The 27,009-nt window shown below is 46.1% G+C and overlaps 1 protein-coding gene across 3 annotated transcripts in view; it reads right to left on the bottom strand.

Annotated features, from left to right (window-relative positions):
* The window catches only part of LDAH (lipid droplet associated hydrolase), a 246,166-nt gene that overhangs the window by 169,837 nt on the left and 49,320 nt on the right, over positions 1-27,009 (bottom strand). For all 3 annotated transcript variants that reach the window (XM_030555344.1, XM_030555345.1, XM_030555346.1), the window contains exon 3: positions 17,109-17,243. In XM_030555344.1, coding sequence (XP_030411204.1) covers positions 17,109-17,243 — 135 coding nt within the window. The remainder of the gene's footprint in view (positions 1-17,108; positions 17,244-27,009) is intronic.

Below are 27,009 nucleotides of genomic sequence, written 5' to 3'. Positions count from 1 at the left end.
ACGATATACTGGAAAGTTTTGTAAACCATTTTGAAGAACGAGGAGTTAACATCAGAAAAATATTGTGTGTGACAACAGATGGTGCCCCTCTCATGGTCGGAAAACAGAAGAGATTTGTAAAGTTACTTGAAGATCAGATTGGCCATCTGACAGTCAAATTTCACTTTATCATCCACCAAGAAAAACTGTGTGCTAACATTTCTAAGTCAGAGCTTAATAATGTGATGAATACAGTGGTGCAAATTGTGAATTTCCTTGTTGCTCGATCTGCTTTGACTCAGAGACAATTTCAGGCACTACTAGAAGAGATGGAGAGTGCCTATAATGACATCCCACTTCACAGCAACATTCGGTGGCTAGGTCGTGGCAAGGTTTGGTGTGCTTTGTAAACTGTTTTGATGCAATCAAGGCCTTTTTGTCAGAAAAAGAACAAAACTACCCCAAACTGGATGATGACAAATGGCTGTGTAAGCTCATGTTTTTAACTGATATCACTGCTCACCTAAATGAACTCAACCTCTGTCTTCAGGGTGAAGGGCAAACAGTTCTGGATCTTTATGAAGCGTGGAGGCATTTGTTGTGAAACTAGCAGTTTTTTCCAGGGATATTCAAACTTCTACTTTCCACTACTTCCAACTCATAAAAGAGCTATTGACACGTTGCACTGTCAATGTTGATGAGATTGGAAAGTACATTGAAGAACTGGAATCAGAATTTTCTGAGAGATTTCAAGATTTTCAGCAATTTGGCCCAATGCCTTCTTTTCTAATTAAACCTGAAAAATTCAACAAAAGTGACTTGGGCCTGGTCTACACTACACGTTTAAACCGATTTTAGCAGCGTTAAACCAATTTAACGCCGCACCGTCCACACTACAAGGCCGTTTATATCGATATAAAGGGCTCTTTAAATCGGTGTCTGTACTCCTCCCCAACAAGAGGAGTAGAGCTAAAAATCGGTATTACCATATCGGATTAGGGTTAGTGTGACTGCAAATCGACGGTATTGGCCTCCGGGCGGTATCCCACAGTGCGCCACTGTGACCGCTCTGGACAGCAATCTGAACTCAGATGTACTGGCCAGGTAGACAGGAAAAGCCCCGCAAATGTTTGAATTTCATTTCCTGTTTGCCCAGCGTGGAGCTCTGATCAGAATGGGTGGCGATACAGTCCCAAATCCAAAAAGAGCTCCAGCATGGACCTTACGGGAGATACTGGATCTGATCACTGTATGGGGAAACAAATCTGTTCTATCAGAGCTCCATTACAGAAGACGAAATGCCAAAGCGTTTGAAAAAAATCTCCAAGCTACACAGTGCTGCGTGACAAGCGTAACAGAAAGCCAAAGAATCAAATGGATGCTCATGGAGGGAGGGAGGGGGTACTGAGGACTCCAGCTATCCCACAGTCCCCAGCAGTCTCCAAAAAGTATTTGCATTCTTGGCTGAGCTCCCAATGTCTGTAGGTTCAAACACATTGTCTGGCGTGGTTCAGGGTATAGCTTGTCAATTTACTCCCTCCTCCCCCAAGTGAAAGAAAAGGGAAAAAATTGTTTCTTGACTTTTTTTAATGTCACCCTATGCGTACTGAATGCTGCTGGTAGACGCGATGCTGCGGCAGTTAAGAGCAGTATCCGCTCTTCTTCCCTCCCCGGTGGCAGACGGTACAATATGCTTGATAGCTGCTGAGTACTCCTGGCTGGCCTCAGGTAAGACTGGCCGGGGGCGCCTGGGTAAAAATAGGAATGATTCCTGGTCATTCCCAGTAGATGGTACAGAACGGCTGGTAACCGTCTTCATCATAGCAACTGGGGGCTGAGCTCTATCAGCCCCCTCCCTTTCATGTGTAAAGAAAAGATTCTGTACTGCCTGGACTATCATAGCAGCGAGAGGCTGCGCTCCTCTCCCTTACACCGCTTAATGTCCTGCCTGGATTGTCATAGCAGCTGAAGGCTGCCTCCCTCTCATTTTATCTCACTAACAAGTCAGTGTTTCTTATTCCTGCATTCTTATAACTTCATGACACAGATGGGGGGGACACTGCCACGGTAGCCCAGGAAGGTTTGGGGAGGAGGGAAGCGACAGGTGGGGTTGCTACAGAGATACCCCCTAGAATGCCATGCAGCTCATCATTTCTGCGGGATCTGACATGGAGCGGCTGTGCTCTCTGGTACACTGGTTCTCTAGTACACTTGCCCCATATTCTAGGCAGGACTGACTCTATTTTTAGATACCATAAAGGAGGGATTGACTCGGGGAGTCATTCCCAGTTTTGCCTTTGCGCCCCCGGCTGACCTGAGCCAGGGGCACCCATAATAGCAGCAGATGGTACAGAACGACAGATAACCGTCATCTCATTGCCAATTTACGATGGCAGCACACGGTACAGAATGACTGACAACCGTCTCTGCTGTCATGCAAAAGCAAATGAATGCTGCTGTGTAGTGCTGCAATATCGCCTCTTTCAGCGGCATCCAGTACACATACGGTGACAGTGACAAAAGGCAAAACAGGCTCCATGGTTGCCATTCTATGGCATCTGCCAGGGCAAGTCAGGGAAAAAGGGCATGAAATGATTGTCTGCCGTTGCTTTCCCGGAGGAAGGAATGACTGACGACATTTACCCAGAACCACCTGCGACAATCATTTTTGCCCCATCAGGCACTGGGATCTCAACCCAGAATTCCAAGGGGCGGGGGAGACTGTGGAAATTATGGGATAGCTACGGAATAGCTACCCACAGTGCAACGCTTTGGAAATCGACGCTAGCCTCGGACCATGGACGCACACCGCTGAATTAATGTGCTTAGTGTGGCTGCGTGCACTCGACTTTATACAATCTGTTTTACAAAACCAGTTTATGTAAAATCGGAATAATCCCGTAGTGTAGACGTACCCTTGGATTTGTCTGTATTTCAGTGGATGGGTGTTGAAGATTTTGAAATGCAACTCATTGAGTTAAAAAGCTCAAAATTGCGGACATCAAAGTGTGTGAATCTGAGGAGTGCACTTGAAGCTACTGAGAGACAGAGATCATGGGGCCTCTCTTCTGACCTGCTGGACGTCCCTGCCAGTGAAATTTAACTGTTTGAAGAAAACTGCTTTCAGAATTTGGATCCACATACCTGTGTGAACAGATATTTTCACACATGAAATCCGATCTTTGTCCCTCTCGAAGCCGGTTAACAACTGATCACTCAGAAGCCTGTGGGCAGCTTAAAGTATCCAAATACGTGCCAGACATTGGAAAACTCAGCAAGGAAAAGCAAGGGTAAGGATCATACTAAACTGATAAGATCTGCATTTTAATTTAATTTTAAATAAAGCTTCTGAAACATCTTGAAAACTTTGTTTACTTTACATATAACAGTAGTTTGGTTATATAACATATAGACTTATAGAGAGACCTAAAAAGTTAAAATGTATTACCGGCACGCGAAGCCTTAAATTAGAGTGTATAAATGAAGACTCAGCACACCACTTCTGAAAGGTTGTCGACCTCTGTTCTAATGGTTAATTACACACTGTTAAAAAAGAAACATTATTTGTAGTCTGAATTTGCCTAGATTCATCTTTCAATACAATAGTTGACTGGAGATAACATAATGGTTTTATATATAGACTATCAGACATTGTTTTACCAATATCCACTTTACCCATTTACTTCTTTGGTGTACCACCTGTCCATCTGTCTACTTTATGTCTTAGATTATAAACTCATTAAGGCAGGGATCATACCTTACTTTATATTTCTATAGCACCTAACATATTATGGGTACTACCACAAATTAATAAACCAATAATAAAGAAGCTAAAGATTTAAAATCCAAATAGAAGTTTTCTGACCTTATAATGCAACATAGAAAAGCATCTGCAGAAGACAATTTCATTTGGGGTTTTGGGCAGAAGAAACACTGGATTTTTATTCATATTCTGGCCTAGGACACCATTCCTTATTGTTGATCAAGTCATCAAAAACCTTTGTGGAATGCAATTGTAATGCACAGCTGCTTGTGTGTGTCTACTTTATTTATACAAATATATCTGAAGACAGGGTTAAAATCCAAGCAGAGTGGAGTGTTTCAAAAGAATGAACAAGTTCTAGTCTGAATGCTTTAGAAGAGACTTTTTTCCTTACCAACCCTGATACTGTCTGCACCTTTGGTTATTATGTGGGCGCTTTGCATGCAGGAGAAAGGATCTACGGTAGCAGAGACAATGGGCTGGGACTCTTGAGATCTGGTTCAATTCCCAGCTCTTCCACAGATGTCCAGTGTGACCTTGGGCAAGACTCAGTGCCCCAGATCCTTGCCTGTAAAATGTGGATAATAATTATCACAAAGTAAACAAAAGGCCACTGAACTACTTAAGATGGCGGGTATTCCATTTCTAAATAAATGGATTCATCTCTCATTTTCCAAACAATATGAGTTCATTTTAAGAAAAATAATAGAGGAGGAATTTGACTGCAAAGACTATTTTAAGCCAGAAGATGCTCCCAAGCTACAATGTTGTGAGATCAGAATCAGGCTGTATTTCTTGGTAGCAGCATGAACATTTCAAGATATAAACAGAGCCAGTTTCTGCCACAACTTACTCATGTGCAGTGGTACCTCATTCCTCAAGAAATCCCTATTTGCATCTTTGGTGAACTTTTGTAATTTTTTTAAAAGTAAGTTATTTGAAAATAATTACATGTTGTTTACAAAGTTATGCTAAAGTATCTGTACTATTCTCTTTCAGTAATTAACCGTTTCCTGGAGAACAATTTCCTTCCATTCTTTTCTTAATTACCCACTGTTCCTTTTCAGAGTAAACATTTTCCATATATCAAGCACTGCACATTTTTACTCTATTTGCTCCCTAAATGCCAGTTACACACCATCATTACCCATATTTAGTCTTGCTAGTAACTCAAAGGCCCACCTATTTAATCCCTATGAAAATACAAACTGACATCCATTCTCAGGCAGTAGCCTCTGTTTTGACAGCCAGGGAATTGAGCTGCAATGTATTTTTAAAAGTCTCTTATAAGAAAAGCACTAACTTGTAGTTTAAATAAACTTTCTCAATGCCTAACATGTTACTCTGTGAGCTGTAGAAGATTACATTTCTCTTCAAAATGTGACCGGAAATCTCAAAGAAAAGTAATGAAAATCCCTTTTAATAGTGACATGCTAAAAGAAGCCCTGCAAACTTGGACAAATAAACTAATTATGGGTATACTTTCACTGTTTATTTTAAATTAAAGGCAGACATTGCTATATCTGAATTATGATCTGTTTGGGTTCATACTTCTTTTCCCCTTTGTTTCTTACAAACCTTGTATTTTAAATTGAAATAAACCAACTGATGTCCAAATACTTACAGCTCATAAAGGCAGTCACCAATAAAATCATAATACATTTCACGTAGCAGACAAAACTGCCAGGATAAATAAGTAGTCAGTGTTTATGATATTATAAAAGAAGCCGTTCATAGGTAGCATCTGTGTGACTGATTCAAGCACATTAACCATTAGGAAAACTATGAGTCAAAGTGTCAATATTAGACACTGCAAAGGAAAAAGCAACACCTTTAAGATTCTGCAACGTTTATACAGCATATATAGATTATGTTGATTTTTAAACAGTGTGTCCAAAAAAGTGCTCATAAGCTGCTCTCCTTTTTGCAATTTTAAACATTTCAGCATCAGGTGCTATATATAGTGAACAATGACAGCAGTGTGCTGCCTACAAGGATTTTTATAACAGCTGAACCGGAAGATGAGCCACTCTTTTTGACTAAGGGGCAAGACTGATTTTTGGCTAAGTGAAAGTCAAAATTATGAATAATTTATGCACAACTGGTTGCTAAAAGGAGAATTATAATACGGAATTACTGATTAAACTCAACGTTCAGAAATATATAACTTAAATCAGTTAAAACTCAACATATCTACCTCCGAACTGGGAGCATCATGCAAATTGGTAAGTGCTAAGCCTCTTCACTTCAATCATTATCAGGAGGCCAGGATGACAGGAGACGATTCCTTTACCAGATGCCATATGATTTTGCTGCTATGATTTCATGTAAAGCAATATGGTGGGTTATTTAACATCCCATTCACAATCAAATTGCTAGAGTAACATGCACTGCTAATAACAATTTTGCTACCATCGGCCTCTATTATTCGAAAGTACAGAATACTGGTGTATCTGTCAGCTCTCCTTAGACTATTAGGAAAACAAACAAGGAGAATGAAACTTACAAAAGGGAAGAGAAAGTTACTTACCTTATAGTAACTGGAGGTTCTTCAAAATGCATGGCCCGATCTGTATTCCATTGGGCGTACGCAGGCACTCCACATGCTAGGAGCATGTGGATTTTTAAATTTTGCAAGGCATGTCCATTGGGCCACATATGTGTCCTCACTCACCTCATGCCCCTGACGTAGGAGATACAGGAAGGGGCAGACCAACAGCCTCTTCAGTTCCTTCGCTGTCACGATCCAAAAGATGGTCCAAAAAGCAGAGGGGAAGGAGGATAGGTAGCAGAACACAGACAAGAACCACAAGGTTCTTTGATCTCAAAAGAAAAGATGGTTACTCACCTTTGTAACTATTGTTCTTCGAGATGTGTTGCTCATATCCATTCCAGTTAGGTGTGTGCGTGCTGCGTGCACGTTTGTGGGAGATTTTTACCCTAGCAACACTCGGTGGGCCGGCAGGGCGCCCCCTGGAGTGGCGCTGCTATGGTGCCGGATAGATACCCCTGCCGGCCCCTCCGCTCCTCAGTTCCTTCTTGCTGGTTACTCCGACAGTGGGGAAGGAGGGCAGGTGTGGAATGGAATGAGCAACACATCTGGAAGAACAACAGTTACAAAGGTGAGTAACCGTCTTTTCTTCTTCGAGTGCTTGCTCGTATCCATTCCAGTTAGGTGATTCCCAAGCCTTACCTAGGCGGTGGGGTCGGACCGAGACATTGCGGAATGTAAGATCGCTGAGCCAAAGGCGGCATTGTCTCTAGACTGCTAGACCAGTGCATAGTGGGATGCAAAGGTATGGACGGAAGACCAGGTAGCTGAGTGACATATCTCCTGAATGGGAACATGGGCCAGGAAACCGGCGGACACGGCTTGAGCCCCAGTAGAGTGGGCGGTGAGATGGCCAGTCGGGACGCAGGCCAAGTCGTAGCATGTCCGGATACAGGATGTCACCCAGGATGAGAGCCTCTGGGAAGAGATAGGCATGCGTTTCATGCGCTCCGCGACCACTACAAATAGCTGAGGCGAGCGTCTGAAAGGTTTGGTCCTCTGAATGTAAAAGGCGAGGGCCCGGCGGACATCCAGGGTATGTAGCTGTTGTTCCCGGCGCGATGCGTGTGGCCTCGGGAAGAAGACTGGTAGAAAAATGTCTTGATTAATGTGGAAGGCAGAGACCACCTTGGGAAGGAAAGCCGGGTGTGGTCGCAGCTGTCCCTTGTCCTTGTGGAAGATCGTATACGGGGGGGTCTACCATCAAAGAACAAAGCTCCGATACTCATCTGGCCAAGGTGATAGCTACGAGGAAAGCCATCTTCCAGGACAGGTACGGCAGCAAGCATGCGGCTAACGGCTCAAAGGGAGGGCCCGTGAGCCTAGCTAATACAAGGTTGAGATCCCAGGTAGGGGAAGGGCTTTTAACCGGAGGGTAGAGTCGCTCCAAGCCCTTAAGGAACCTGGAAACTATAGGGTGAGAGAAGATTGAACTGCCAGATTCCCCAGGTTGGAAGGTGAAAATTGCGGCCAGATGCACCCTTATCGAAGAGAGCGCCAGGCCCTGCTCCTTGAGGTACCATAAGTAGTCCAAGATAATGGGGACTGATAAGCCTTCAGGAATAAGGTTACGCTGGGCTCACCAATGGGAGAAGTGCTTCCACTTGGTGAGATATGTCGCCCGCATGGAAGGCTTTCTGCTTCCCAGGAGGACCTGTTGCACCGGAGTGGAACAGCGCAATTCAGATTAGGTTAGCCAGACAGCAGCCATGCTGTCAGGTGGAGGGACTGCAGGTCCGGGTGGTGAAGTCTGCCGAAGTCCTGTGTTTTAAGGTCCGGGCAGAGTGGCAGAGGTATTGGGTCCGCTAGAGATAGGTCGAGCAGCATGGTGTACCAGTGCTGCCTCGGCCACGGCGGAGCGATCAAGATTAGCCTGGCCCTGTCCCTGCGGAGCTTGAGCAGGACTCTGTGGACTAGGGGAAAGGGCGGAAAGGCATAAAGTAGATGACCTTCCCAGGGAATTAGGAACGCGTCCGAGAGGGAGCCTGGGGAGCGACCCTGCAGGGAAGAACATCTGGCATTTCCTTTTCTCTCGGGAGGCAAAGAGGTCTATCTGGGGAAAGCCCCACTTCCGGAATTCTGAAAGGAGGATGTCCGGACGGATGGACCACTCATGGGACAGGAACGACCTGCTCAGGTGATCCGCGAAAGAGTTCTGGAGGAAAGGAGGCTACCAGGTCTATCAAGTGGGCTATGCAGAAGTCCCACAGTCGCATCGTCTCTTGACAAAGGGGGGAAGATCATGTCCCTCCCTACTTGTTTATGTAACAGATGGTCGTTGTGTTGTCTGTGAAAACTGCAACACAACGGCCCTGTAGGTGATGCTGGAAGGTCTGGCACGCCAGTCGGACCGTTCTCAGTTCGCAGACATTGATGTGAAGCGCCAGCTCCTGAGAGGACCAAAGGCCCTGGGTGCAAAAGTCCCCTAAGTGAGCACCCCAGCCGAGAGAGGAATCGTCTGTTGTCAGAGACACCGAGGGCTGTGACGGATGGAACTGACGACCGGCACACACCAGGGAGGGCGTCAGCCACCAGTCAAGGGAGCCCAGAACGCTTGGTGGAACCATGATCATCATGTCTATGGCATCCCTGCGTGGACGATAGACCGTGGCAAGCCAAGTCTGAAGAGGACGCATGCGCAGTCTCGCGTGCTTCAGAACGAAGGTGCACGCAGCCATGTGACCGAGGAGGCCGAGGCAGGTGCGGACGGAGGTTGTTGGAAAGCTTTGTAGTCACTGTATAAGGGAGACCATAGCCTGAAATCGCTGTGGGGGTAAGCTGGCCGTTGCAAGATTGGAGTCCAGCATGGCCCCTATGAATTCTATCCTCTGCGTAGGCAGCAGAATGGATTTGTCCAGATTGATAATCAGGCCTACATGGGTGAATAGGCCCTTGATGACGTTTACATGTGTGGTGACCTGAGCCTCGGAGGTCCCTCGAATAAGCCAGTCGTCGAGGTATAGGAAGACATGTATTCGACGACGGCGGAGGGAGGCGGCGACTACCGCCATACACTTCATGAATACCCGAGGGGCCGAGGAGAGGCCAAAGGGAAGGACCGCAAATTGGTACTGTTGACGATTCACCACAAAGCGTAGGTACCTTCTGTGCGGAGGGTAAATCGTGATGTGGAAATATGCGTCCCTCATGTCGAGAGCAGTGTACCAATCTCCGGGGTCCAGGGAAGGGATGATGATTCCCAGGGACACCATGCGGAACTTGAACTCTCTCGTGAATTTGTTCAGTCCTCGCAGGTCCAGGATAGGCCGGAGGCCCCCTTTTGCCTTGGGAATTAGGAAATATCTGGAATAGAACCCCTTACCCCCAATTCCTCCGGAACCTCCTCTATAGCTCCCATCGCAAGGAGCCTCAAAACCTCCTGCAGAAGGAGTTGCTCGTGAGAGGGGTCCCTGAAGAGAGACAAGGAGGGAGGGTGGGAAGGTGGGGTTGAAACAGACTGAAGGCAGTAGCCACATTCCACCGTGCGGAGGACCCAACGGTCCAAAATTAGCTGGGACCAGGCAGGGAGGAATGCGGCAAGGCAGTTGGCGAATTGAAAAGGATCCTAGGAGGTCATTGGTACACTGCTCTCAGGCGCACCCTCAAAAGTTTGGCTTCGGTACCGCCAGTGGCTTGGTGGGACCGGAATTGTTACCCCCCTGAGGTACAGACTGTCGTCTGTGAGAGTTACAACCTTGCCTTCTGGTGAAGTCTTGTCTTGGTCGAGGCGGGGGGTAGGGGCGCTGAGGTTGCGACCGGAAAGACCGTCTTTGAGTCTGCGGCGTATGCATTCCCAGCGAACGCATAATTATGCGATTGTCCTTCAGACTCTGTAGCCGAGGGTCCGTCTTCTGGGAGAAGAGGCCCTGGCCATCAAAGGGTAGGTCCTGTATAGTGTATACATGTATAGTGTACTGGAGTTCAGGTGGCAGGCCTGACACTTGCAGCCACGATATATGCCGCATGGCAATCCCAGAAGCGACGGTTCTAGCTGCCGAATCTGCGGCATCCAGCGAGGCCTGGAGGGAGGTCCGCGCCACTTTTTTTCCCTTCCTCCAGGACAGCTGTGAATTCCTGGCGGGAGTCCTGCGGGACGAGCTCTAGAAACTTCCCTACTGCCTCCCAGGTGTTATAGCTGTACCTACTCAGAAGGGCTTGCTGGTTCGCCACCCTGAGTTGGAGGCCTCCCGCGGAATAGATCTTTCTCCTCAACAAATCCATTCGCCTGGCCTCCCTTGATTTAGGAGCAGGGGCTTGCTGGCCATGGCGCTCCCGTTCATTGACGGACTGTACCACCAATGAACAAGGAAGAGGGTGTACATACAGGTACTCGTACCCTTTGGAGGCCACCATGTATTTACGTTCAACCCCTCTGGCTGTGGGCAGTATGGATGCCGGGGATTGCCAGATGGTATCCGCTCTAGCCAGGATCGAGCGGATGAAGGGGAGGGCCTGTCATAACCTATTCCCAGATTTGGACCTTAGCGTCCAAAATATGGGGGTTAGCATGAAAACCTCCAAGCTTAGTTACCAGCTTGGACCTGGTAAAGCTGCCACCACCCAAAAAATTAGAGTGTTTTGGGGCACTCTGGTCCCCCCAAAAACCTTCCCTGGGGACCCCAAGACCCAAATTCCTTGAGTCTCACAACAAAGGGGAATAAACCATTTCCCTTCCCCCCTCCAGGTGTTCCCTCTCTGGGTTCCTGGAGAGATACACAGAAGCAAGCTCCGTGAATCTAAACAGAGGAATTCCACCCTCCTTATTTCCAGTCCTGGAAACACAAGTACTTCCCTCTTCACCCAGAGGGAATGCAAAGTCAGGCTAGTAAATCTAACACACACAGATTTCCCCCTGACTTCTTCCTCCCACCCATTCCCTGGTGAGCACAGACTCAATTCCCTGGAGTTCCTCACTAAAGAAAAACTCCAACAGGTCTTAAAAGAAAGCTTTATGTAAAAAGAAAGAAAAATACATAAAAATGGTCTCTCTGTATTAAGGTGACAAATACAGGGTCAATTGCTTAAAAGAAATATGAATAAACAGCCTTATTCAAAAAGAATACAATTCAAAACATTCCAGCAACTACACACATGTAAATACAAAAGAAAACAATATAAACCTTACTGCCTTACTATATTTGTACTTACAACTGGGAAACAGAAGATTAGAAAACAAGAGACAGAAATCCTCTCATAGCCGAGAGAGAGACAGGCACAAGACCAAGAACAAAGGACTCACACACAAACTTTCCTCCACCCAGATTTGAAAAAGTCTTGTTTCCTGATTGGTCCTCTGGTCAGGTGTTTCAGGTTACTCCTTTCCAGGTAAAAGAACATTAACCCTTAGCTATCTGTTTATGACAGGGCCACCCTGGTTGGAGCCTCCGCCGATAGTATACGGACAACTGGGTCGTCCACCTCAGGAACTTCCTCTGTGGGCAAGTTGATATTGAGGGCGACACGGCGCAGAAGGTCCTGGTGTGACCTGAGGTCGATTGGGGGTGGTCCAGATGTAGATGTCCCCGCCACCGCTTCATCCGGGGAAGAAGAGGATGAAAACACGGGGACCAGCGGTTCTTGGATCGACTCCTGGTCTTGGGGGATGTCCTGAGGCGGCAGATCTTGTGGGTCTGGCACGTGGGTTGGAGATTCCTCCGTACCCGCCAGGGGAGGTCTGCTCACCGTGGTCTCTGGTGCCTGATGTTCAGAAGGTCCGGAGCGCGATGGTATATGCAGATCACCCTGGGTTTGGTGGTAGGCCCAAGGTGTCCAAAAGGGCCACTGATGAGGTCCCTGGTGGTTATCCGAATCCCCATATGATGCAATGTCTGCATGGGAGATCGACGGATGACGAGACGGCCACAGGGGAGTGGAGACCGTTTGATGTGGGTCTCTGCGTCCACTTGAACCATCCCTATGCGGTGCCGGAGAACGGTACTGAGAGTTGTGATGGTGCCGGGAGTGGGATGGGGACCTGCGACTAGCGCGGTGCCGGGAGGTCGACCGGTGCCTGGAATCGCCGTGCTGAGATTGGCTGAGAGAAGTACGGTGCCGCGAGTGGTGCCGAGATCTGGAGCGGTGCCGGTAGTATCTGGATGGCGACCAGGACCTCGAGCGGTGCTGCGAGTACAACCGGTACCTCAATGGGGAATGGTACCGGGACTGCGAGCGGCTGCGGGACCGGGATCAATGGCGGGACTGGGAATGCCTGTGGGACCTGGATTGGGACCGGCGACGTTCCGTGGTACCGGGCGAAGAAGGTCTCATGAGGGCCGGCTTGCCTATGGACTGAGGAACCCGCACCAGCAGCACCGGGGGTTGAGGCAGCTCGGGCTCTGTCAAGGCAATCAAGTCCCGTGCCGTGGAGAACGTCTCCGGAGTGGAGGAAACGATAAGCTCAACCATGGCGCGTGCCGGGGAGCTGGTAAGCACCGGACTCAACGGCTCTTGCGAGGCTGGAATCAACGGTGCGGAGGACTTCGGTGCCACGGCAGTTGACGGTGCCGGGCGGTCTGACTTGGCTAAGCACTTAGACTGCGGTGTAGATATAGCAGCCAGGAGGCTTGTGCTTCTTGCTCCATGGTGAGAGCGAACGGAGCCGGGCGGAAGCTTGGGTCGGTGATTGCTGATGTCGAGGAGCCTTCATTGTTGGTGTGCGCTCCGGTGCCAAGGAGGCACTTGCTCCCGGTGCCGCTGACAGTGCCGAGGACTGGGGAGTCAACGCTGCCTTCATCAGCAGTTGTTTTAGGTGAATGTCCCGCTCTTTTTTAGTCCAGGGCTTGAACGCCTTACAGATGCGGCACTTGTCCGTCAGATGGGATTCACCCAAGCACTTAAGACAGGAGTTGTGAGGGTCTCCTGTGGGCATTGGCCTATGACAGGCCGAGCATAGTTTGAAGCCCAGTGAACTGGGCACGGGCCCCGGTACCGGGGGAGGGGAAGGGGCTAACCCCCGATCCCTCTTAACTATCTTCAATAACTACTACAGAACTAATAACTAAACACTAACTATACTTGAAGAAATCGAACTATATACACAAATACAATAGAAACGAGCGAATCGCTAGGGAGGTGGAGATCAGCTAAGCTGCGCTCCACTGTTCCAACGACCGACATGGGTGGTAAGAAGGAACTGAGGAGCAGAGGGGCCGGCAGGGGTATATATCCGGCACCTTAGCAGCGCCACTCCAGGGGGCGCCCTGCCGGCCCACCGAGTGTTGCTAGGGTAAAAATCTCCGACGAACTTGCACGTGGCATGCGTACACCTAACTGGAATGGATATGAGCAAGCACTCGAAGAACAACCTTCAGTTACTGTAAGGTCTCGTCTTCAAGTACTAATCCCTATGGGTGACTGACAAGCAGTCAAGTAGGAGGAGGGTGTGAGGAGAGCTGAATGAAGAACCACTATTTCAAAGGATACATCAGCGGAGGAATCTTACACCAAAGCATAACGTTTTACAAACATTCAAGATATCAAGTAGAACTTCTTGAAGCAATACCATAGATGTTGCTTGCACTCTTGTGGAATGGGGCCTTGCCCCATGAAGGGGAGAAAGATTAGATAGCTGACAGCAGAGCAAAATACAGCCTTAGGTCCTTTCTGAGATTCTTTAAGAGACCACAGTCTGACCACAATATCTTTCAACTAAGGCGACAAATACTATGGTAGAGTTTGTTCTCTATGTGTAAAAGACTGAGCAACAAGAGGATGGAGCCTCCTTTCTTCGGAGGACGTGTGAGGTTTTGAAAAGAACACATTTTTTACTGCTCTAACGCTCAGATTTGAACGACTCTTGAAACACAGGTTTAATTACTAGCATAATCAGTTTATCCCTTCACCCTTCCCAAGTACAGATGCTCCCCGACTTTCACATGCGCTCTGTTCCAGAACGCCTTGCGTAAGTCAAATTTTGCATAAGTCAGGACTGTATCTCCAATAACAAAAAAAAAAAAAAAAAAGCTTATAGAACTTTTTCTGTAAGTGTGGATTTCTGTAAGCCAGGTTTGCGTAACCCGAGCAGCATCTGTATTGAAATTGGGTTTCCTGAAATTCTTTGTGTGGGTCTTTCAAATGAGAACTTAAAACTAGAGGTTGTTGGAGCTTATTGGGGAATTGAAAGAGTCCACAGAAAAAAGATCTAAGCCCTAGTATTCTTGGGCAAACTCTCTCCTTTTCCTCCATTGCTGTGCAGTGTGTCAGTTATCCACCTGGTTTCCATCCTCCTGCAGCATTTATATAGGCTTAAATTGTGTTTCGAGCACTCCGCTCCAGAAGTTCAGGGCCCAATAGATAACAGCAGCAGAGAGCAGGATCCTTTCCGCCTGTGCCTATAGATTTGTGTTCCTCAGGGGTTTTATTATCCAGAATGCTGCAAGATGTATGTTGGAGGCTGACGTAGGAGGCATGAGAGGGGAGGGTCATAGAAAACGGGTCCATCACCTGTACCACCAAACCCCTTTGTGAGGGGCATAAAAGATTTAGATACCATATTGGCGACTGCAGTCATTTTGACCCACAGTCTATGGAGAGCCTTCCATTCCCTTTGGCCAAACAAGGCACCCTGCTACTTGAGCCTTACATAGGAAGTCAGGATTTGCCCCATAATTTGTAATGGGCTTTTAGATCCCTTTGGAAAAGAGCAAACTTAATATAAAATATTGTTTTCTGAAAACTGAACGAACACAATGAAGAAATAGTAAGGATGTTTAAGTCAAACTCGGTATCACTGGAAAAGTCACCCATACCCTAGTGTTGAGAGAGGAATGTGCTTGCATGTGTGTGTTACACAGCAGTGAAGACACACTTTTTTTTTTTTTGGCATCCTGACAAATGAATAGGAAATTTTCATTCTTCTAAGATTTCCCACCTCCCTCAGTTTTCAACTGTGTACTGTGTAACATGAGTGTATTGTGTAATATGAGTATTTTATATTTTTGCACTGTACACTTGCAGGTGTGATCTGACTGCATTTTCCTTGTGCTGACTCTTTAAGGTACTTTGGTGGGTTATTCACACTGCAGCACCTCATAGGTACATTTCGCAAATGATTTTTTTTTAGAGATTCATTCTGGCTTCTTCTTTTCTTAATCCATCATTTGAAGCTTTAGTTTGCAGTTTTCAGATAAAGCAGTTGCAATTAATTCATGATTTAGTTCACTGCATTTGTTGCAATAAGCAAATGCAGGAAAGGGGATCATCTTCTAATAACTCAAAATTTACTTTTTTATTATTTCCTCTTCTCCTCCTTTCTCCCAACACTGACCAACATCTGTTTCCCCAATTGCACTCAGTTTATGATTATGATAATGAGATTAACTCGAGGACTTCTAGCTGTTTAGCATTTTCCCTCAAGTTAATAAGAAATTAACTGAATTTTTGTTGTTACATTCTTAACATGTTATCACAGAGTGTAGCTTGCAGCCCTACTCAAGAAATCAGTTTAGTAACAATTTTTTTAAAAATTATTAACATTTTTAGATTTCCTAGAAGACTAGTTTGAAAAAGCTGCCTGAAGAATATTTTTAAATAGATTTTAAATTCATACTGATAGGATTTGAACTTCATGCTCCGAATAAAATAAACAAGAAGTTACACTAAAACCTTGCATCGTTTCATTAATTTTTTTCTGTAGCTATCCCTCAACAGTTTTCTATACTTTTATTAATTCCATGGTGTTGCAGGCTTACCAGCAAGTGTAGATCCTAACATATATTACGATATGGCTAGCAGTTGGAAGCATGGAGAATTCTCATCTCCCACTGCCAAAGTGCTAATGTTTGGCTTAGAGTTTGACATTTGACCAGAATGATTAGTAGCAATTTGACAAAAACACCATTAGGTTTCAGATTTCACTTTCAATCTTGAAATTACAGAAGCAAATACTAAGACTCAAAAGTTCAGGTGCAAATGTTATGGTAAGGAAAGTGACCTTAAACATTTCTGCTGTTAAGCCTCTGATCCTGAAAACTGCTTTGTGCAGATGTAAATACAAAGAGCAAATGCTCAGGTTTGTCTAAGAGTTAAGAAAGTAATTTAAGACCAGAGAAGTACCATTTAGTGGTCAGGGTGTAGGCCTGGGAGCCAGGAACCCTTGTCCTCGGTTTTGGATATGGCCATACTACATCCATGGCCTTAGGCTCCTTCACTGTGCTCCTTCTCCCTGGTCCCTCCCTCCATCTATAAGACAGAGGTCTTGTCTACACACTGAAGTTCGTAGAATCATAGATTATTAGGGTTGGAGGGATCTCAGGAGATCATCTAGTCCAACCCGCTGCTCAAAGCAGGACCAATCCCCAAATCCCTAAATGGCCCCCTCAAGGATTGAACTCACAACTCTGGGTTTAGCAGGCCAATGCTCAAACCACTGAGCTATTGCACTGATCGATTTAAAAACACTTTTAAGGTATATCTAGCAGCACCAGGGCAAATCACCGTATACACATTTTAATTTTGGTTTCTGACCAAAATATTTCCAATTACCTTAAATCCATCCCTAATTGATTTATGCTAAACCAAAATAAAACTGCTTTAAACTGAACTAAGAGTGTCCACATCCCTTGTGACAATAAAACTAAAATCAGTTAAAATCAGTTTTAGTGAACCCACAGCATGTAGAGGAGCCTAGAGATGATAGTAAGAACACTCACAGTACTTTCTCCCTCACAAGGCTGTTCTGAAGGAATGCCTGCAGGGCATTCCAAAGATGAATAGTGCCATGGAAGTGTTAAGTGATATTATTAATAAACATAGGTTTTGCAGGACAAATCATTGCTATAGTAAAATGTGTGTATGTTACAAATTACAGTACACTACCTTCTGTCATTCCCATGCCATTAGGGGGCTTGCAGTGCCCAGCATGGCTCACAATCCAAACTGGGTACCGCCGGTTTAGTCCATGGTATAATGCCCGTATGAAGGTCCTGTAATAGCCTGCCAGTCCTGGGTTACCTGACAAGAAAAACAAACAAGTGTGTTCATGTTGATCTTACAACAACTGACAAACTACAATGCAGTTCTATATAAAACAAAATTTGTTGCGTCTTCTTAAGTTCTTAAGTCTCGTACCTCTGATATTTTTGTAAACCTTATTTCACTACAGTAACAAACTGCTTCAATTCTACAAACCATGGGTACTGTATATTTTGACAAGCTGAGAGAGTAACCACAGTGAAAAGTGCATTGCTACCCACGCTGAAAGCAATAACTCTTTTTCCATTGAAGATCAAGCTGCTTTCCCTGCATCCTCTTGACTTTGGTTAACTGTGTCTGAAAACTCATATAAATTATACCTATCTTATATACTAACAAATACCAATGACAATATAAAGCCAGCTCTGGGGAAACCCACTGATAAGCGCAGAATGAAAATATCACAATGATTTCTCCATATCACACAGATGTAGATACTAGACATTCTGCTACTCCATTCTCTGAAATTTCATAACATTCCTTTATCTCTTTAAAAGCTGTTTTGTGTCACATTGGGAATGTGAAGGTGTTTCTTGGTCCAGTAAAAGAATGAGACATTTTTCGATCATGTCCATGCTGGCAGCTCATTAGATTGCATGAAATCTGTTGAGCATGCAACCTCAACTTTGGTATTTCCTGCCTTTCCGGTGATTAATTTTGCTACTTGTGTGTTATATTAACATAATTATTTCACACGAAGGGTTATGTTATTTGGATGAATGTAGCTGCTTGGGGATGGCAATGCAGCACCTCAATGCCTATAAACTAGAAGCAGCTTTCAAGTATATTTCAAGATGAAGCACCATAATATATATTTTTAAATTATCATCAATACTTATTTAAAAATATAGGCTGGTATTTTCAAATACTCCACCGGAGTAACTCCCATTGAAACTGAATGTGATTTAGATGCCTAACTCCCTGAGGGGCCTTTGAAAATTCCATTCACAATATTTATTGTTTTTAGGGACATAGCATGAAACCCATACTCAGCGTTCACTAATTCCATTTCTCAGGCTAAACTTCCAGCCTTTGGTGACTGAGAAATTCAGAATAAAGTCCATTAAAAATGCAGAGTGCACCATGACATTAAGGGTATATCAGCAAGTCTTCCTTCAGTAGCACTTAAAGTGCGGGTGCTATCAGCAGAACACCACTTAGAGCTTCTCTGCAGACAAAAATTGTACAGCAGTAACTATACCAGTACAGTTATACCAGTACAGCCATATTTATGTAGCTGCAGTTATGCTAGTATAAAGGCGCTGGGGAAGGGAAATAATTCTGGTATAAGGTTCCTTTATATCAGCATAACTGCGTGCACACTAAGGGTTGTGCCTGTACAATTATTATGATAAAAATATCCACACACCTAAGCAAAATAGTTTTACAGGTACAAAAATTGTGTGTAGATCAGACCTAAGTTTATTCCACCTCCTTTTCTTTCTGTGCTGCATATTTTCTTTTGTTTTTGAAGCTCTCACTTTAGCCCTTTTATTCTTCAGGTATTATGCAGTAAATACACTGCCCTGCAAAGAGGTGTTCCCTAGAAAATATGTTGAATGCGCATTTTCTTTTTCATTTATCTCTAGCTAATTGCTTGCACTAGGTCTGACTGTTTGAAGTTTAATAGAAGTGCTATTCTAAAAATAAATGTATTGTTACTAAACTGTACAGATCTAAGCAGACTTCACTCAACACGATTTTATGTATTCAAGCCCATGATGTTCAATAGCAAAATTACAATGAAAACACATAAAAATACTGTGTGTATAATCAAAGAAGCACTACAAGGTTTATATTAGCACCTGGAAAAAAATAATTAGGAAAAGTTAAAAATGTGTCCATTTCTAAATGTCTAGATTCTATACAACTGAGCTACATCGTACGTGTCAAGTAAAACAAAAAAAAAAACCAAAACAAAACCAAAAAAAGGATTTTTGATTAAACAATTATTTATGAGAAAATAAAAGCAGATGCAAAAATATACACCACCGAAATACTTTTATTATACAGCACTCCTTAAAAATGCGTCATGTAGAGAGGTAGAAAGTTATTGAAAAGGACTCTAGGCACCACTTGACAAACATCTTGAACTCACGTTACAAAAAAGGAAGCCTGTCTTTCAGCAAGATGGAAGATGAAAGTAGCTACCCAAAGATATAGTGTATCTGGTCCCAGAGAAATGTTCCTGTATTATACTTCAACTCTGAAATACAATGCATTAAGGTGTTTTATGGTCAAGGAATCCAGTTAACCTCAAAGCAGATATTTTCCTCTCTGAATGCTTCCAATATCCATTTTCAACCAGTTTCTATTTTCTTTATTAACTCAAAAACAACTAAAGAGAAAAAAACAATCTTACAATGTCCAGAGCTTTTACACATTCTCTCCCATCATCAACTAGGGCAGCTAGTATGAAAGTATTCTCATACTTCAGTCACCCGCTGAAGAATAGTGAAAGTTTGAAGTGTTTATAGGGTACTTGTCAGGCTTTGTGTTAAATCCTCTATATAGTTCATGGCACCTAATGCCTTTCTGTGACTAATGCCTTTCTGAGGCAAAGGAGATTTCTATCCTCTGATAAATAGAGCTGCTACCTGAAGTTTATTTTAGACAGAGAAAAGAGATAAGACTCATAAAAAGCAGGCAACTGCGCGCCACCCCGAACGCTCATTATAAGCACCTGCTCAGGATCAGGAGCAGCGTCAGGGTTTTTGGAGCCCTAGGAGGGGGTCCTTCCGCGCTCCCAGTTGTTGGCGGCAATTCTGCGGCGGGGGGGTCCTTCCGCACTCCCTGTCTTCGGGGCACTTTGGCGGCGGGTCCCGGAGCAAGTGAAGGACCCGCCGCAGAATTGCCGATGATGACCCAGAGTGCGGAAGGACCCCCCTCCACCGAATTGCCGCTGTGGGCGGCAAAATGCCGCCCTCCCAAATCCTGGCGCCCTAGGCGACCACCTAGGTCGCCTAAATGGAAGCACCAGCCTTGCTCAGGATAAAAGAAATACTGTGCAGTCAATTGTTAAAATAGCTACTGATACTTAAAAATGTCTTGCAAGGGTAGAAATGAGAACCATTGCCACAAAGTGAGCTTCTTAATAAGAGAAAACAGCAGCATGTCAAGGTTTTAACCAACAAAAAGCAAACTGAGAATAGTTAGCAGCTAGTAGTTAGTAGTAGAGAAATTCCGTAGCGAACTGAAGAATAGTTATAAACAAAATGCTTATTAAGCTTTCAGTTCCAATGGAGTTACCCAGATTTGCAGCAGTGTAACTGCCAGCAGAGAATATCACCTCACCCACGATCAAAAAGCCACAATGCCGAAGCCCTAGAAGTGGTGCAAAATGGAAGCCTCTCAGGGTATGTTTACAATACAGCTGAGTAGACGGACACACATGGAGTACGTCTACAACCAGAGCATGGGTAGACAGACACACACTAGTTCTCCTTAAGCTAGCAAGCTTGAGTATAGCAGTATAACTGGGGTAGCACAGGCAGTAACTTGGGCTAGCTGCTCAAGTACATAACAAGGAGGTCGAGGGGGGCTCATGCTCAGGTGGCTAGCCTTAGCTGCCACCCATGACACCCCAACTACACTGTTATATCTAGCATGCCAGCTCAAGCAGAGCTAACGTGTCTGTCTACCCACACTGAGAAGCACACTCCCAGCTTCACCGTAGACAAATTTAATCATCCAATTAAGGGTAACATTTGCAATCCCCAAGCCAGTGGAGTTTACTACCTATTGTATTTCAAACTTCTATACCCCAGCATAATGTTCAGCAGCTTTACCTAGTCAGGTGTCTGTCAGTAAAGGAGGAATTTTTTGGGGACCGGGCTGTTGTTTTTAGTGCAAAAGGAATCTAAGCAAAGCATTTTCATGCATCACAATTACAAGGTAACAAATGTTTCCTAGGCAGGAGTATCATATCAATGACAGACAATGCGTTTTATTCTGTGCATTTGTTTGTGACCAAAATATGTAGTTTTAGGAGCTCTTCTGTTGTAACCAAATTATTATCTAATTAAACAATTTAAATTTTTTTACTTTGTGGGATAAACTGCCAAGTTTACCACAACAATAAATGCTCCTGGAGCAATGCACTACTGCTCATTTGTCCATTCCACAGCTTTTTCTAATAGCATCAAATCAAAAACCATGCAGCATCTCTCAATTTCTTTATCCCAGCAAGTAACTGTTGAAAAACGGAAACCCTGAGTGAATGCAATATGCTGTATCAACTTTCACCATTTGCGGCGTACTCAAGTTCCAAAGATTAATCAATAGGAAGAAGTACATATTAAGCAGATGTCCCCAACTGTGCTTTCTTTGTTATGGCTTTTATATTTTCAAAAATATCAAATCAATTATTGACAAGGAGTGAACACAACAGAAATAAATATTTTGATTTTGTTTCCTTGAATTAGATTACAAGTTTGATTGATAAAGGTACCATTGTTCACGGGAACACTTAGACTTCCGTAAGATGTTTAACTGGGTAGAGCACAGCATTTTGATTAATAAATAGAACGATATAAAATTGACACACATTAAATGAATAAAGAGCTGGCTAACTGATAGACCTCAGAATGTAATTGCAAATGAGGAATCATCATCTAATGCAATGTTTCCCAAACTTGGGATGTTGCTTGTGTAGGGAAAGCCTCTGGCGGGCCGGGACGGTTTGTTTACCTGCTGCGTCCGCAGGTTCAGCCTATCGCAGCTCCCACTGGTCGCGGTTTGCTGCTCCAGGCCAATGGGAGCTGCTGGAAGCGACACGGGCCAAGGGATGTGCTAGCTACCACTTCCCGCAGCTCCCATTGGCCTGGAGCAGTGAACCCTGGCCACTGGGAGCTGCACTTGGCCAGACCTGCGGACGTGGCTGATAAACAAACAGGCCTGGCCTGCCAGGGGCTTTCCCTACACAAGTGGCATCCTGAGTTTGGGAAACACTGATCTAATGGATGTTTCTAGTGGGGTCCTGCAGGGATCAGTTCTTGGTCCTGCGCTAGTGAACATTTTTACTAGTGACCTGGAAGAAAACCAAACCATTGATAAAGTTTGCAGATGGCATAAAAACTGGGGGAGTAGAAATAAACTCTCAGTTTCATAGGATTTATGGTCAGAAGGAACTATCATATCATCTAGTCTGACATTCTGTATAAGACAGGCCAGAGAATTCCACCCATTTACCCCTGCATTTAGTTCAATAAACTTTTGCATGGCTAAAGCCTATTGTTCAGACATACATTCAGTCTTGATTTAAAGATCTCAAGAGATGGAGAATCATCACCTCCCTTGGTAATTTGTTCCATTGTTAAACACTCACATTGTTAGAAAGGCGTGCTTTATTTTCAATTTAAATTTGTCTGGCTTTAACTTTCAGACATGAGTTCTTGTTATATCATTTTCTGGTAGATTAAAGAGCCCTTTGGTATCTGGTATTTTCTCTCCATGGTATTTAGCTATGAGGTCTGACAATTTATACCATCTGGAGTTCTGCCCCAATGTTTCGCTGATAAACAATAGCAATGCTGCCACACAACTTGACATTTCCTCTGGAAAGCTACACAGAGGCAAACTGTAGGTTTGTTTAAACACACACACACGCTCTCTTTCAAAAGAACCAAGCTATCTATATAGAAAGGAAGTATGGAATTGGATATAGTATCACCATCCAAGTTAATTAAGTGGTTGAAATTTTGTGCTCAAAATATAAGTAAATAATGTTCATTTTAAAATCATCATAACACCTGCATACAGTGCAGCAAAGACGAGTAGCTTTTTGGTCTATAAGACTCAAGTATTTTGAATTTTTCTGCATTTTTTTTTATTAATATGTAGCCTGAACATTAGTTGGGAAAACAGGGGTAACAGATAGCCCCGCATACTTTGAAATAATCCCCAGATTTACTGCAGAACTCACAACAATCTCAAAACCATAGTACCAATAAAATATCAAAGTGAAATGTCTAGGTTTGTAAAAAAATTAGTGTACCATTAAATCTAGCAGTAGCCACCTGACACAAAAAAACAACACACCGAGGGCTTGTTTTTTAAACAGGAATAGATTAAAGCACACTGTGGAATTTTTAGTGCATGGCAGGAGAGTCCACACACACACTTAGTGTGTGACATGCTTTAGTGAGGGGTAGATTTACACCCATTTGCCAAGAAAAGACGGTTACTTACCTTTGTAACTGTTGTTCTTCGAGATGTGTTGCTCATATCCATTCCAGTTAGGTTAGGTGTGCGCGCCGCGTGCACGTTCGTCAGAGAAACTTTTACCCTAGCAACCCAGGCGGGTCAGCTGGGCGCCCCCTGGAGTGGCGCCGCTATGGCGCCCAATATATATCCCAGCCGACCCGGCCACCCTTCAGTTCCTTCTTGCCGGCTACTCCGACAGTGGGGAAGGAGGGTGGGTTTGGAATGGATATGAGCAACACATCTCGAAGAACAACAGTTACAAAGGTAAGTAACCGTCTTTTCTTCTTCGAGTGATTGCTCATATGCATTCCAGTTAGGTGATTCCCAAGCCTTACCTAGGCGGTGGGGTCGGAGCGAGATGTGGTGGTATTTAAAACTGCTACGCCGAAGGCCGCATCATCTCTTGATTGTCTGACCAGCGCACAGTGTGCGGTGAATGTGTGGACCGATGACCAGGTCGCTGCATGGCATATCTCCTGGATAGGCACGTGCGCCAGGAAGGCCGCTGACGTCGCCTGAGCTCTTGTGGAATGTGCCGTGACGTGGCCAGAGGGGACACGAGCTAAGTCGTAGCATGCATGAATGCATGCAGTTACCCAGGAGGAAATCCTCTGAGAGGAGATTGGTTGACCTCTCATCCGTTCTGCGATCGCCACAAACAGCTGAGGGGACTTCCGAAATGGCTTTGTTCGCTCAATGTAGAAAGCAAGCGCTCTACGTACATCTAAGGAGTGCAGCTGCTGCTCCCGCCGAGAAGAGTGTGGCTTCGGGAAGAAGACAGGGAGGAAGATGTCCTGGTTGGTATGGAAGGCGGAAACAACCTTAGGGAGGAACGCCGGGTGGGGTCGCAGGTGCACTTTGTCCTTATGGAAGACGGTGTAGGGTGGATCCACTGTGAGAGCTCTCAGCTCTGAGACTCGTCTGGCCGATGTAATGGCCACCAAGAAGGCCGTCTTCCATGACAGGTACGTGAGCGAGCAAGTCACCAGTGGCTCAAATGGCGGGAGCGTGAGCCTGCTCAGGACCAATTTAAGGTCCCAGGTAGGAGCAGGGCGGCGTACGGGGGGGTAGAGATGCTCCAGGCCTTTAACAAACCTGGCAACTAAGGGGTGGGAGAATACGGAGCAGTCACCTTCTCCTGGCCGAAAGGCGGATATGGCCGCTAAGTGTACCTTTAAGGAGGATGTCGCCAGGCCCTGCTGCTTAAGGTACCAGACGTAGTCCAGGACCGTGGGAATTGGGGTCTGCATAGGGTTCACCCCTTGAGAAGCGCACCAGCAAGAGAAACGCTTCCACTTGGCCCTGTACGTTGAGCGAGTGGAGGGCTTCCTGCTGTTAAGGAGTATATGTTGGACCGGTGCGGAGCAGCTGAGCTCCGCCGTGTTCAGCCATGCAGGAGCCACGCCGTGAGGTGCAGGGCTCATAGGTCCGGGTGACAAAGCGTGCCATGATCCTGCGTAATCAGGTCTAGGTGGAGAGGAAGGGGAATTGGGAGGTCCACAGATAGGTCCAGCAAGGCAGTGAACCAGTGCTGTCTGGGCCACGCAGGTGCGATCAGGATTAGATGCGCTTTGTCCCTGCGCAGCTTCAACAGGACCTTGTGAACCAGAGGGAACAGAGGGAAGGCATACAGGAGGTGGCGGGTCCATGGCAGGAGAAATGCGTCCGTGATCGACCCGGGAGAGAGACCTTGAAAGGAGCAAAACTCCTGGCACTTCCTGTTGGACTTGGTTGCGAAGAGGTCTATGTGGGGAAATCCCCACCTCTGGAAGATGGAATGGATGACATCCCATCTGATCGACCATTCGTGGCAGAGGAAGGATTGGCTGAGTCTATCCGCCAGCGTGTTCTTGACCCCTGGGAGGAAGGATGCCACCAGGTCTATCGACTGGGCTATGCAGAAGTCCCAGAATCGAATGGCCTCCTGACATAGGGGAGACAAACGGGTTCCCCCCTGTTTGTTGATATAATACATGGCCGTTGTGTTGTTCGTGAGTACGGAAACGCAACGGCCGTGTAGGTGTCGTTGAAACGCCTGGCATGTGAGGCGGACTGCCCTTAGCTCCCGGACATTTATGTGGAGTGACAGCTCCTGGGACGACCAGAGGCCCTGGGTGCGCAGGTCCCCTAAGTGGGCCCCCCACCCCAGGGATGATGCATCGGTTGTTAGAGTCACCGATGGCTGCTGTGAATGGAATGGCATGCCCGCACATACTAGAGATGGGGTCAGCCACCAGTCGAGGGAGCGGAGAGGGTCGGGGGGAACAGTCACCAATACATCCAGGTGGTCCCTGCTCGGGCGGAATACGGAATGAAGCCACATTTGAAAGGGCCTCATTCGGAGCCTGGCATGCTTTGTCACGTAAGTGCATGCGGCCATATGCCTGAGAAGTGTGAGGCAGGTACAAGCCGAGGTGATTGGCGAGGCCTGCAAGCTCCGAATGATCACACCGATCGTCTGGAAGCGAGGTTGAGGTAAGTAGGCCCTGGCCTGAGTAGAGTCCAGGGTCGCGCTTATGAAGTCTAACCTCTGTGTGGGGACCAGGCTGGATTTCTCGGCATTGATAAGCAGGCCTAGCTGGGAGAAGAGGTCCGTAACGGCCTCGACATGTCGTCGCACCTGCGACTGGGAGGACCCTTTCAGGAGCCAGTCGTCGAGGTACGGGAAGACGTGGATTTTCCGCCGACGGAGGTGGGCAGCCACCTCGGCCATGCACTTGGTAAACACCCTCGGGGCTGTGGAGAGGCCGAAGGGCAGGACTGCGAACTGGAAGTGCTGATGTCTGACCGTGAAGCGGAGGTACTTCCTGTGCGGTGGAAAGATGGCGATATGGAAGTACGCGTCCTTCATGTCGAGGGCGGCGTACCAGTCTCCAGGATCCAGGGATGGGATAATGGTTCCCAGGGAGATCATGCAGAACCTTCAACTTGAGCATCCACTTGTTGAGGCCCCGCAGGTCTAGGATGGGTCTGAGACTTCCCTTGGATTTGGGAATCAGAAAATATCGGGAGTAGAATCCCTTGCCTCTCTCGCCTAGAGGTACTTCCTCTATAGCTCCCGCCGCCAGGAGGGAACGAACCTCCTGCAGGAGGGTTTGCTCGTGAGAGGGGTCCTGAAGAGGGACCGGGAAGGGGGGCGGGAAGGGAGTGAGGAAGCAAATTGCAGATGGTGTCCGTGCTTCACTGTGCGTAGCACCCAACGGTCTGATGTTAATTGGGACCACGCCGGGAGGAAGTGGGAGAGGCGGTTGGAGAAGGTAGGGGAAGGGTCCTGTCTTGAGTCTGGTATGCCGTCCCCGGGCACACCTTCAAAAGCCCGACTTGGGGCCCGGCTGTGCCTTGGAAGGCCCTTGGTTCTGGCCTCCCTGGGAGCTGGATTGGCGTCCGCGTCCTCCCCGGCCACGCCGTCTATTGAGGTCCTGCCTCTGATGGGGTGGGAAGTATGGGCGCCGTGATTGGGGCCTGAAGGGTCTACGCTGGGTGGAAGGTGTATGCATACCCAGCGAGCGAATGATGACTCGATTGTCCTTCAGATTTTGTA

Source organism: Gopherus evgoodei, chromosome 3 (genome assembly GCF_007399415.2).
Source record: "Gopherus evgoodei ecotype Sinaloan lineage chromosome 3, rGopEvg1_v1.p, whole genome shotgun sequence".
Lineage (NCBI taxonomy): Eukaryota > Metazoa > Chordata > Testudines > Testudinidae > Gopherus > Gopherus evgoodei.
Note: the sequence above shows the minus strand (reverse complement) of the source record. Positions and strands in the feature narration are given on the sequence as shown.